Source organism: Furipterus horrens, unplaced genomic scaffold, assembly GCF_987537825.1.
Source record: "Furipterus horrens unplaced genomic scaffold, mFurHor1.1.pri manual_scaffold_6, whole genome shotgun sequence".
NCBI lineage: Eukaryota > Metazoa > Chordata > Mammalia > Chiroptera > Furipteridae > Furipterus > Furipterus horrens.
Window position 1 is genome coordinate 99,671,230 of NW_028327176.1, and position 12,080 is coordinate 99,683,309.

The following is a 12,080-nucleotide window of genomic DNA, read 5'->3' on the forward strand; positions in this document are numbered from 1 at the left end:
ATCATACTGTGGCCTCGAAACAATTTGATAAGAAGAGGATGAGGCCATGAGCAGTCGCATCCTAAGGTCTGTGTGTGCCAAGTGGGGCCTGCAGTTGCTGAGGGGGTCCTCAGTGTGGTTAGTGTGCTGGAAAAAAATTCCTCTAGTAATCTATTACAAGGGCTTTCCACATTTTAAAAGTCGCGTTTATTAATATTAACACTCTGTTAGAAGTAATTTCCACTCTTGCCTCTTACGTGTAGCTGAGCTAACACCCAGCCTCTCTGAAGCAAATGAATGAGTAAAAATATAGTGTTTCCTTCTGGTCTTGGGCAAAGAGAGGGAAGCTGGAAGCTGTGTATGTTTTTGCTCTATTTCTTTGTTCTTCCTTACCTCTTGATTACCTTTGTATGCTGTTTTTAGTAGATGGTCTTAAACTTCGGTGAATTTTGTGTTAGTTGAGACATTTCTGTGTGAAATATGAAGGTATATAAAAATCAATAATATTAAATTTTGAGTTTCAAAGAATCTGAGCAAAGAAGAATGTGAAAAGAGCAATAGCCTGCATTACTAGACTATATATGGCCAAATAAGTTTTTTCCACATATGTCATTTGCTGGAATATGTAAGTAGGTTATATGTGTTCCTTCTCTTGAATCGAAAGTGATTTCTCCTTTGAATTTTAAAGTCCAATGCAAAACAGGTAAAACAAATCTGGGTACTTTTTGCTATAGCAGTTCAGAGTAAGGAAAAGTATGAAGATTTCCAGTGCAACTTCAACTTTCCTACCACAGTGCCTTAAGACTGCAAAAGATTTGAATGGTCCTGATCTTTGTCAGGTATTTGATGTGCCAGAAGGATATAAAAGTTTTACAGTTTTCCTTTCTAGCTTTTCATTAGCCAAACAAACTTTTCTTCAGGCTCCCATGATCCCAGTTTGTGGACTCAGCTGCCAACTTTGGAGAGTCAGGCTTTCTGTTTTCTCTGGTCACATTGACCACCCCTCTTCTCAACATATGCTGTTGTCTTGGAAAACTTCACGTAGTTAATGAATTTTATGTTTCCGCGTTGTCTCTCTCATGTCTGCCCACATAATGAACTGCTGCTCGTGGTTTCTTAACTTTTTTGTCACTCATTTACAACTCTTGATTTACTGTGTAATGCAGTGGGTTGACCACATCCATTTTGTCTCTTTTGAGTAATTGACAAGAACCTTTTACAAGAAGGAAGGATTAACCTTGTTGGGTAAAGAGAGAGGGGTAAGAGAAACTCATCAGACCTTGTGCCTGAGCATAGAGTGAAGGAAAAACCAGAATTTTCCAATTATGTGGGGTGCAGGGCATTCCAAATGAGAGAATTAAAGGCATGGAGATGTGGGATAGTGTGGTAAGTGCAGAGAACTACACTTAGTTAGCATAATGGGCAGAGGGAATATCTAGAATAAAATCAGACTCCTTAAATAGCCTTCACGGGCTGAGCTCTGCCTGCTTCTTTAGACTTTCGTCTGGCTGGACTCCCCTTCAGGATGCTGCAGCCACGCTGGCTGCTTTCTGTCTCTCAAACACACCAATAGTATTCCTGACTTAGCTTCTATTGTGCTCTTCTTCTGCTTGTGACACTCTTCCTCCAGGTCTTCACATGGACACTTCCTTCTCTGCTGCCATCCAGTTACCATTTTATTTTTTTCATAGCATATATCAGCATCTGAAATTGTTCATTTCTTCTCTGCCTCTCCCCAAGTAGAGTGTAAGTGCCTGGAGGTCAGGGTCTTATCTGTCTTGTTCACTGTCTAGAAGAGTACCTACCCCCACTAGGTGCTAATGTAGAGTTGACTGACATTCTTTTGTTTTTCTTTTTTTTTTCTGCCTCTTTAAGGAATTTGGCATTGATTTTAAGCTAAAAGAGCATTATGAAGAATATTATAGCAATTTACTATTCTATTATTTCTAAATATTAAATTCCATTTTCTTAAAATTTAGAAACTTAATTTCATTTCATTTATTTGTATTTATAGTTTATGTTCTGGACTGGTAGCTTCTATTCTGGGAACACCAGCTGATGTCATCAAAAGCCGAATAATGAATCAACCACGAGATAAGCAAGGAAGGTAAATAGAAAGTTTTCAGTATCCATGTGTCTGAATATCTGTGATAACATTGTTCTTTAAATATGTTTCCCTTATTTTTTCTTGATAGAAATGTATTTGTGTGTTTATGTGTGTAACCAGGAAGTTGTTTTTATGCAACTACTTGCTCTTTGTCTGATGAAAAAGTATGTACATTTGGGGAAATAAACTAACTTGACAATCATATTATTTAGACACAAGATATTTATTGTGACTTTATTGTTTTCAAGGAGGTTTTGAAAACATACTCTGCTGAGAATTTACAGAGTACTTTCTTCAGAAGCTTATGAGTTTCAGGTAACATGGAGAATTTGATTTGATATAAAACAGTTTGTTCTCTCTGGAAGAGATCAGGTAGAGTGAATTCTAAGTATAAGACCAAGGGTGGGATGAATCACAAAAGTCAGCCTTGAAAATATCTTTAAACTCAAAAGAGGCGATCTATATACAGCAAGTCCTCAAATAACATCATTTCATTCAGTGTTGTTTCCCTATAACATTGATGAGGTGCCATAGGAATTTAACTCTTGTTTCTATTCGTTAGTCTGTGGTAAAATTGGTTTTATGATAGATCATTTTGCTTGAAATCACAGAACCTATTGATGACATTAAGTGAGGACTTACTATATACAGAACCAAAAATATTATTTGTTCTAAACTAGCAGAAAATATTTAACTTACAGTAAGTTTCCTTAGGCTATATTTTTATTTATATTTTATTTATACAATACATGTATTTACACATGAGAAATTTAATTAAATTGTCTTGTTTTCTTTTTAGGGGACTTTTGTATAAATCATCAACTGACTGCTTGGTTCAGGCTGTTCAAGGAGAAGGATTCATGAGTCTCTATAAAGGCTTTTTACCATCTTGGCTGAGAATGGTAAAGTTGGGTCTTTCATTCCTTTATTTTTATTTGTTTATTTTGTTTTGTTTTCTTTGTATTTAAATTACTTTTAATCTGTAAACAGTTTCCCTTTCCTCCTCTGCTTTTTAGTATGGCCATACCCTCAAAACACAGTTCGTTCGTTCTTTTTTTATACTTCTTTTTGTTTTGGTTAACCTCTCCTCAGAGTTCTATTACCTCCTTTGGTAAATTAAAGTAAAATCATTCAGTTACATCAGAAATTAATTGTTAGATACTCTGTTGTTATAAAGCCAGTGGGTAGATTCTTCTGCAATGTAAAACCTTTAGTAGTCTATTTAGCCAAAATATTGTAGTTTTGGACAGCTATACTGATCTAATACTAGAGGTTATTTCTATGAAAATGCTACTGTTGCAAACAAACGTTTTTACTTTGATGGAAAATGTTGCATTACCCATTATAGTTTTTACCACAAAGCTCTGCTCAGTAAGAAAGCATTATGTCATTTTTATTTGGTTTATATGTTATTTTTTACTGAAGTAAACCAATATGTAGAATTAGATAGACTTATTAAAGAAACATAAAAATAAAAATAAAGTACTCAAATATTTGTAAGTTAGAAAATATTTGAAAGAATGAATGAGTTGTGGGTTTAGAAATTCAAACAATCAGTAATTCCCACGATATAATATTAACTGAGTGCCTACTCCATGCCAAGCCATGTACTCAGTGCCGGGCTTTGGGACAGACAGAAGAGTCTCAGCCCCTGCTCTTGTGCTGGAGCTTCTTATTGAATAGGAAACTAGAAGTGATGAGTGGTAGAGAAAAGTGCATGCTGCCGTGGAAATATATACCAAGTAAGTGTAGCCTAGGCTGAAAGATTAAGAAAACCTCCTTGGAGAATGGACTTTTGAATTGAGAGTTGAAGAACGAGTAGTACTTAGCCTAGTAAAAAAGGGCAAGAAGGAACATACTAGGTAGAGGAAATAGTTGAAGCAGACAGAGAACATGATGAGTTCAAGGAACTGAAGGAAAACCAGCAGGCCAGGGCCCAAAGACATGGAGGAGAGTGGTGTAGGGTGAGCCCAGAGAGAGGCAGGGACCAGACTGGGAAGGGCCCCGTGATCCATGAGTGAGGGACACCACCTGGGTGGCATGTGCAGTTGTAGAAAGATCATTCTGACTGCCATGTGGTTTTGGAAAACTTTATAATAGTGATCGATGAAAGATAACGATAGCTCGGACTAGGGTCTTAACAGTGGGAATAAAAGAAAATAGATTTTAAAAATATATAGGAGATAGAAATGTGACTGGATGGGATGGAGAAGTGGTGAAGAAGACAAAAGTTGGACTTCACTCCCAGATTCCTGCCCTGAGTAACAGATAATGTCAACTCCTCAGATGGGGATCTTTTGCAGGGAAGAAGATTTTGTGATAGAATCACAAGTTTAGTTTTACATATGTTAAGTTTTGGGTGCTTGTAAGACATCTAAGAAAAGGTATCTAGACATTTAACTTCATATATTGGTCTGGATCTTAGAGAGAATACTGGGGTGGAGATTTAGAATTGTACACCATCCACATATAGATGGTAATAGAACTTTGGGAATATATGATATCACCGAGAGATAGCAGGTATCTGTCCATTAACATGAGATTAATTGCCAAAGCTATACCCAAGTTGTAAAACATTATTTTGACTGAATTATACCTTGAAATGATGTTAAATCTGGGTATTTCTTACTGAAAAGGAAGATTTTGATTTGGCCTGGTTCAAGGTGATTGTAGAAATGGAGAGAAGATAGATACTAGGGAAATTTATGGTTAACTCCACAGGACTTAGTAACTGATTATAGGCAGAAAGTGAGGGAGGAAAGAGGAAATGGTACTTGTTGGTTTCTAGTGTGGGAGACTACGAGGATGGATGAGACCATTGATGAAAAACAAAATCAGAGTCAGGGTGAGTGAGAGGCAGGCAGAACATCCAAGGACAAAGAAATACTGAGACCATATAGATAAGACACACACAAAAAATGAGTACTTGATATGCAACAACCTCTGAGCTAAGCTCTTTACACATATTATTTTTTAAGTCTTACAAGAATCTAGTAAAACAGGTGGTGTTATCCTAATGTTTTCAGATGAGACAACCGTGGCTCAAAGGATAAGAAACTTGCTCTGGTTATTACAGCTGGTATGTGGCAGAGCTAGGAATTGACTGCAGGTCTGTTCAACTCTAAACCCATGCTCTTAAATAATTAAGTATACTGAGTGTCTGAAGATCCCACAGCTGGTAATAGGAATTTTAAAGGAAAAGAGAAAGTGTGTAGTGATAAAGGAGGGGTGTTACCAGAGAAAGGCTGGCTAACCACCAAAGATCACCAGGCTGACGTTGCCTTGATGGTTTGCTGCAGTGCATGACCCTGACCTTAGAACCTGACCAGTGAGTACTTCCAAGAAAACTGGCCTTTCAAATACAGATTCACTTCAGCTGAACTCATTGAAATTGGTGAGCAAACTGCAGTGGCTCCTCAACCACATTGAGAAACACACTTGGCAAGTGATTCAGATGCTGAAGTCCTCTGGACATCACGCTTCCTCCTAAATTTAAGCTATTTGAGGAGCCAAGTTATAATCAGAAAGTTGATTGCTGGACACAGAATAATAATAAGGAAGAGCTAGTTATACACTTAAGAATATCATCCTAACAACCCTTATGTGTTCTGCTCCACAGTGATAGACATGGAGAAGGACTCTGCTGTTTTCCCAAGTATTGTGGCAATAGGTAGACCAGAGAAGAAAACACAGGCTCACATGCACTAGGATTATTTTCAGTGGTACAACTGTGCCAGTGAGGAAAACACTAGTAAACATGCACCACCCACATACACTCCTGCACAAGACTCAGTATATCCCATTTATATACTGCCTGTATTTTCTAGCTATGTGGTCTCCCTCTTTAACTTCTGTTCAAACCCAGCCAAACTCAGTCCCACTCGTTTCCGCTAGGTGGAGGCAGTATGACCTCGCTTTGCCCAATCCCTGATTAACATATATTTCATTAACTTGTAGTTTGGTTGCTAGGTCACTAACAGGAGGAAGAAGTCTAATTCCAGAGCAATTAAGAAAAATCGCATAGTCCATTCTTAACTAAGACCTCTGCTCTTAATCTGACTACAGTTATATTCTTGGTTCACTTCATTGTTATTGTCACAAGAATATGATATCATCACAGCTTCACATTCTTTATTTTGTCTGTGTCTTCATACATTTAACTGATCCAGATGTGGTCTCCTAAATCCACTATTTAGTAAATAAATTCTCAGTCTATCAATCCAACATGCTTAATATTTCCAAACACATTGACATATATTGCTTTACAAACTCTCTAACCAAATACATTTTATATTGTAATTGCTTAAGCTTATTTCTCTCTGATCAACATTACCCATTGCCTATGAACCAAATCAGACAGGAACTAGATCCAAGACACTTTTTTTTTATAATGGTTACTTCCAGTGTTTACTCTGTGATTTCCCTGTGTCTTTAGCATTTATATCTTCTATTCTCAAATAACCCTCATCCCCTTATATACCATTTCTTTCAACACAGTTATAACTTAATTCAAATTAGTCAAGTCTTTCTGAGCTGGAAGCTCCTCTCTATTTAATGTGAACACTTATACCCATTTTCTGATACATTAGGTGTAGGTTTTGTGACCTAACTCTCAACAGATATTCTTTCATCTTCACTTCCAAGTCCTTAGGTGCCTCCTTGTCATGCTTCAGCTACATGTAGAGGAGCCAGCCTGGTATAAGGCTGAATCTGAGCCTTTAGTAACCATTCAGTAAACAGAACTCTGGAATGCTATTATGTATCCAATTGGTAAGCCTCGGTGTCCTCATCTGCACAAAAGGGATAGCAATTGTTAATTGTTCAGAGAAAATACATGACTTGAAAATGTTCTGTGAAGAATATATTACATGAAAATGCTCTGTAAGTTATAAAGTGCTTTGCAAAGGCGAAATACCAAAATATTTGTTTTCAGCCTTGGTGGATTCAAAATTATACTTAGTCATTCAAAGATTTGTATGCATATATTTAGAATATTCATAATTGCTTTGAAATATGCACTAACTTCTTTGGTTAATCTTTCAGACCCCTTGGTCACTGGTGTTCTGGCTTACTTATGAAAAAATCAGAGAGATGAGTGGAGTCAGTCCATTTTAAGCCCTTAAAGATACAATGTTCAGTATCATTGAAATTTGGGCATCTGCAACACATCCCCCTATTGTTTCTACCTCTTTAGGAAGACACCTTACTCTTCAGTGACTGTGATTTATAGGGGGCAGCACTTTATTTTTCTCTGGAAACCCAAGTTCTCTTTGACTCCTCTTTTTGTTCAAAAGCAATCTGGTTGGATCACACACAGCCACCCAAGGAGACCCAGCAGAGCACTTTCTAAAGAAGAATGCAATCCTGACCACTTACCTTGGGAGATCTGACCCTTGAGATGTTGTTCTATGCTGAAGAGCCTGCTTAGAGTGCCAGAAGGGGGACAGCATCTCAGACCTGAAGTAGACAATAGGAATGGGGAAGGATACGTACATACAGAGTGATTAAGAAGTATATTTAACCTGTTGTCAGTATTTCTCATTGACATTTGATAGTTTTCTGTTGTTGTTAAAGTGCAAATACTGTAAATTAAAGAAAGGTGAATGAAAATTCATGAATAAACACTTTGAATTTCCCTAGTGTTGAAGGAAGTGAATGTACCTTTTCTTGCCAGGAAGATGAAAAAATATCAAGTTGTTATGATGTTTGGATTTGAAGGAAAGAAGCTGCCTTCTGTCAGCTCCCCGTTGTGCATCAGATCTGCATTGACTGGCCAGCAGTCCACCCCCATGCTGACAGCCACAGACTGAATCCTGATGAAATCAGAGTATTTACTTCCTTACATATCCCATTACAACTTGGATTTGTTTTTTAAGAAAATTCAATATATTAAAAATCCAACCTATTTGATTAAAATGCAGGTGGTCTTTTTTATAAAGCACCTTGTTATCAAAGCCTTTTAGTGGCATTTTAAAAGCAAGGCTGAGGCTAAGTCATCCAATTCTGACCCACATCCTTTCTCCTCTCTTCTTCCCTAACACTAAGGACGCTGGAAAGAGAGTGAGAACTCACAGTCATACTGAAGCTGTCTCTAGCCTGAATCTTACTCAGTTGGGCAAAGCTTCCTGCCAAAAAGTGATAAGTATAAACTGCCTGTGACACATGGTTATATCTTTCTCCAATCCCTGAATCGCATCCATTTGCTAATTTTAGAAAGGTGAGAGATTTCTTCAAATTCATCCATATTGCACCTGCTCCCCCAGCATCAGTGGGCATTTCCAGATGGATGGCTGCAGTTCTGGGCAGAGGCTGTAACTCTCAAAATAGGAAAACTCAGAAAGCTCAGACCCAAGAAAGACCTTGAGGCTGACCAAACAGTTGTTATCATGGAATGGATGCTGTTCAACAAGAGTTTACAAATGCTCTGTGCTTGCACTAATGCATACTCACTGCCATTTAAGAGGGGAAATGTACTTTAAAATACACTTTAATGTGATGTACTAATTTACGGTTGCTTATTGTTTTTCTGTACAGTTTTGCATGGACTCTTTAGGTGGTCTAGTTTCCCATTACATTTGTCAGTCTGTATGAATTGAGTGTTAAGTACATTTAAAATAATATTATGTAGTTAAATTCCAAGGTGTTCTGTGTTAGAACCACTTGGGGAACTTTTTTTCTTTTATAATGTTTAAAATTAAGTAAAGACTGGATCAAAAGAACTATATGCAAACTGGACCATAAAACTTCTATTTAGCTTTATTCTTGAGGGACTTGAGGGTGAAAACATTGCTTAGGTAACTGGTTTCAACATGAATAATTGGAATTTTTTAACCTAAAATGACTCCCTGGGATCGTCTGGTTTAACCCTTTCATTTTACCTGTTAGGAAACTAAGATCCAGAGAAATATTGTTCATGCTTAGAAGTGACTTAGTAGCAGAGCCGGGATAAAAATACAAATCTAATTACAACTAACAGTTATTGTACAGATTTTTCTTTATGGCTCTTTTTGTCTTATACATGTTATATTAATTTGAATTGCCTTTAGCATAAATTTTAGAGTGGAGTCACCATGCTTTAACCTGAACATTAATACCTTCCATACTCTGACCAAATCCTGTATATTCAACACACATATTCTATTATATTCATACTTTTCCAGTGAAATCATATTCATTAATGTATTTTGGAACTTTGCTTTACTTTTACCAACTGGAAATCATCTTGCTCCTCTCCAAAATAAGCAACAGTAAATAAAAAGGAACAACAAATTCAGTAATTTGGTGTCCATTCTGAGAGACTTAACTATTTCAATCTCACTTTCTTATTTTACTACTACAATATGTGATACTTATCTTCAGTATTGATAACACTTAACATCTAAGTTTCTTTTGCTTAACTGCCACATTTTGTTCTCTTCCCAAATGTTTTTTTCTCTCTGAAAAATATATAAATTCTTATTTTTAATTATATAATTAATTGTTCTTTATAAGTATTAAATGAATTAGCATATATATCTAAATAAAGAGATAACATTTCCAAAATTTGCTTTTAGTAAGGAATGTGTCTTTATCAAGTGTTCCAAATGCTATTTTATTATAAGTGACTAGTGGTAGGACTATGTCTTGTTTTTATACAAATTTATATTCATTAGTAGCATTTTTTTATGTTAGATACTCAACAAAAGTTGATTACAGTTACAACATGAATCAATCAATTTCGAATTCATTTTAAGAATCTGACTATCATAGACTAGTCTGAAATTTCACTTTGCTGAGAAAAAGGAAACAAAGTCAGAGAGGTTCTGTCATTTTCAATGTTTTAAGCACAACCATTTATTAACAACTGGAATCATTTTATATGTTCATCATTAATGAAAAGAGATTCCCTCATTACCTTCATTGGAAAAAAATGTTTGATTTTAATACATATAGTTTTTAAAAATTGGGGGAGTGAGGATATTCCTTTCTTTTCTCCCCAATTAAACTAGACTCTAAAATGATTACCAAACATATATATTATTATTTTTAAATGCCAAATAATGTGGAAGAAAGATAATGTGGTTTCTAAAGACCTTTATCCAATTTGGGGTTCTACTTCTAATGAAGTATTATAACTGATCATTTTCCTTCACGGCTCTTGATTTCCATGTTTTGATAAGATGAAGTGACTGAACTCTAGAATCTTAAATTGCATATACTTGAAGAGGCCATTATATTGATGCCACGTGAAAAAAAGGATTAAAAATATTGGGATTTGTTTTTACCTGGATTCGATTAATGTCTCACATTTCAAGATTGGGAAAGGGTTTTTCAGGCCTTAAAGTATCATACAAACTTAAAAAAAAAAAAAGATTAAAAAATAGTATAATACCAAATTTTTACATGGCTATCCTGTCACCCCCATAGTAGCAGTCATCTGCCCTCAGACAGCTTGGGGCATGCCCCTCCCCCAATCAATATACTTACCTTTAATTGCTCCTTCATAAACACAATAAAGATTAAAATCCTTAGTACTATATTCAAGAACCTCTCAATCTGACTTCATTTTTCTAACCTTTGCATTTTACTGCATACCTGCACCCCACCTCCTTTTAAGTGCATTGCTTACTGATTTCTCTGGTGATACTCGCGGCTGTTTTTCATGCAGTGTTCATGCTGTGCTCTTCACTCAACTTTCCTCCTGTCACCACTGCCCACTCCTCCTCACTTCCATTGGTTAAATCCAACATTAACAACTAGAATGACCCCTGAGGACTTAGACATCCTCAACTCCAGTCCCCAACCCCGCGCTCTCATTGCCTCCCCTACTGCAGATGTGTGTCTGGTTGGATGGATGCATGCCTGCTTCCCTAAACAAAATGAACTGTGTGCAAGCAAGATCCATTTGCTACATTTGTGTTTCTCTTATACAATTCAAATGGATGCCAATTAGAATATTTGTTGAATTCAGAGATTTTGAGGGGGTGGAGAGAGAAAAAGATTTATTCACACATGATTAAGTCATTTGTTCTTTCAGAATAATTATGTTGGGTCAGTAACACTTAATTTCATGAGGTTGTTGACCATATTAAATGCTTAACTGCATTTTCCCAAGATCACATGTGCTTACACATATGTAATTATCATTTTAAAGAGGATTGATCAGTTTAATAGCTATTCCACAAAAATCTAGAATTTGAAAGTTTTAAATAATACAAAATATTTGGTTAGTTGATTAACAGTTAATATGTGATAAGTATATTATTCATTTTAGAGTGTGTATGGAAATTTTATCACTATTTGGCCTTTATTGATGCCATACAAATGCACATTTTACCCACTCATTTTATTATTTCTGAATTTGGAGGAATATATGATTATTTTTCTCTCCCCATACTCTACCCCCAGCAGGCTGCTGTGATTGTCAGCAGCAGCAGGATCCACTTTGAAGGTTTGATAAAAGCAGATGAAGATGCTTAAAGATGTCTGTTTGCTGAAAATATCTGGTAACAAACAGGAATATATGTGAGTAAATATAGTGCATTCTGATTTTTACAATAAATATTTTAAGACACCTAACTGGCTGTTAAGGGTTTTGTTTTGTCCTGGTTTGTGGTTTTATCCTGATGCATTTTTTCAGTTAAAATCATAATAACAAATTTAGAGATGATTTTTAAATCTTAATCTTTATTTTTCACAAATGAAAAAGAATTGAGGATTCAATTCCCAGTCAGGGCACATACCTAGGTGGCGGGTTTTATACCCAGTCAGGGCATGTACAGGAGGCAACCAATTGATGTTTCTCTCCCACATTGATGTTTCTCATTCTGTCTGTCTGTCTGTCTCTCTCTCACTTTCTGTCTGCCCCTTCCCTCCCTCCTCCCCTCCCTCCCTTTTTCTTTTTCTGTCTCCCTTCCTCTCTCTAAAAATCAATGAACATATCCTCAGGTAAGGATTTTTAAAAATTGTTTTTAAAGAAACTGGTTTAAGTTAGGATGTCAGATCTGCAGTATTT

At 36.2% G+C, this 12,080-nt stretch overlaps 1 protein-coding gene across 5 annotated transcripts in view; it reads left to right on the top strand.

Moving 5' to 3' along the window:
* Positions 1–12,080, top strand: part of SLC25A27 (solute carrier family 25 member 27) — a 33,071-nt gene that overhangs the window by 13,021 nt on the left and 7,970 nt on the right. Inside the window, exons 7-9 of one of the 5 annotated variants that reach the window (XR_016512014.1) lie at positions 1,994–2,086; positions 2,335–2,401; positions 2,886–2,949. Coding sequence is in view for 4 of the 5 variants with exons in the window: in XM_090282535.1 (XP_090138661.1) it covers positions 1,994–2,086; positions 2,886–2,988; positions 11,474–11,545 (268 nt within the window). In the remaining variant the exon portion in view is untranslated. Of the gene's footprint in view, positions 1–1,993; positions 2,087–2,334; positions 2,402–2,885; positions 2,989–7,129; positions 7,470–11,473; positions 11,635–12,080 lie in introns of those variants that run through there. The other 4 variants (XM_090282535.1, XM_090282534.1, XM_090282532.1 and 1 more) reach the window with 4 other exon arrangements.